General features: G+C 49.7%; 1 protein-coding gene across 1 annotated transcript; it reads right to left on the bottom strand.

Moving 5' to 3' along the window:
- Positions 1 to 19: 19 nt before the first annotated feature.
- GNI_179490 (enolase) lies at positions 20 to 1,323 on the bottom strand (the record flags this gene model as incomplete). The annotated part of the gene is made up of 4 exons (XM_011135179.1): positions 20 to 71; positions 110 to 336; positions 443 to 493; positions 637 to 1,323. 4 exons carry the CDS (start codon positions 1,321 to 1,323, stop codon positions 20 to 22), a joined length of 1,017 nt encoding a protein of 338 aa, XP_011133481.1.
- Positions 1,324 to 1,366: the final 43 nt, after the last annotated feature.

Below are 1,366 nucleotides of genomic sequence, written 5' to 3'. Positions count from 1 at the left end.
ATTTGTGACGAGCAGATCATCACCGACAATCTGGATCTTGCTTCCAAGCTCCTTCTGCATGTTCGTCCAAGCTGCAATGTCGTCCTGATCGAAAGGATCTTCAATGGACACCATAGGGTACTTGTCAACGAACTCCATGTACACCTTAACCAGCTCCTCGCCCTTCAGCCACTTCGATTTGTCGGAGTCCTTGTTCTTGAAGTCCAAGTCGTACAAACCACCCTCCTTGAAGAACTCGGAAGCGGCAATATCAGTACCAATCTTCACCTTACCATCATGTCCAGCCGCCTTAATGGCTTCCACGAGAAGGTTGAATACGTGAAGCAGGAAGCAGAGCTGCTAGGGTTTATTGTAAGCGAGGAAGGCATCAAGCCGGACCCGAAGAAGGTGGAATATGGTCCGCCACCTTCTTCGGGTCCGGCTTGATGCCTTCCTCGCTTACAATAAACCCTAGCAGCTCTGCTTCCTGCTTCACGTATTCACCCTTCTTCAGCTTAAGAAACAAACCTTTCTCGCAGCACCTCCCGAGTACCTCGTCAGACGCTCAAACAACGTATCCAAATCATCAGCTACACGACAATATCGTCAATGTACGCGTCGACATTGTTTCCTATAGGACCTTCAAAGACGCAATACATCACCCTCCCAGAGCAATGGTATCGGGTAGGCCTTCAACGCCATCCCCTTGTTCAGTGCTCGGTAGTCGATACACATTCTCCATTCACCAGTTTTCTTACGTACAAACACCGGTCTTGCTCCCCACGAGGAATTACTAGGTTGTATCACACCCATGCTCAACATGTCGTCTATCTGCTTATCTAGTTCCTCTCGTAACTCTGGTCTTAACGGCTTCAACGTATGCTTCACCGGCTTCCCGTCGACTTCGAGCTCCACGCTATGCCGTGTTCTGCCTGTCCTTGGCCGCAACCAACACTTCGAATGTTTTTGTAACAAACCCCAAAGCCTCCCTCTGACAACACCTTCCAGATGAGACGTCATATCTGTTATCAGTTGCTTCGCAACCGCCAACAAATCTTGGTCTGACTTCTCCTCCTCCACCAGTGACACCGCATTGACCTTGTAACAGCTCTCCACATGGAACTGGCACTTACATGCATCGAAGATACCCAGTGCAATCATGTCCGGTACACCCAATATCAGCTCATCGTCCTTGAGCTCCTCGCTGGAATACAGCACAGTCTCCATCCGACGGTCTTTTGTAGCCAATGACGCCTTGAACAACGTCACCTGTTTCCTGGTAAACAAGCCTCTGATGGCACCAGCGCCAGCCTCTTCTAAGCCTAACTGATGTGCGAGGTCCATACTCACGATAGACGTAGTTGCACCCGTATCTAAAAGTGCTTCT

The sequence above is a fragment of the Gregarina niphandrodes genome, assembly GCF_000223845.1.
Source record: "Gregarina niphandrodes unplaced genomic scaffold scaffold00067, whole genome shotgun sequence".
Classification (NCBI taxonomy): Eukaryota; Apicomplexa; class Conoidasida; order Eugregarinorida; family Gregarinidae; genus Gregarina; species Gregarina niphandrodes.
This window is presented reverse-complemented; position numbering and strand designations above follow the sequence as displayed.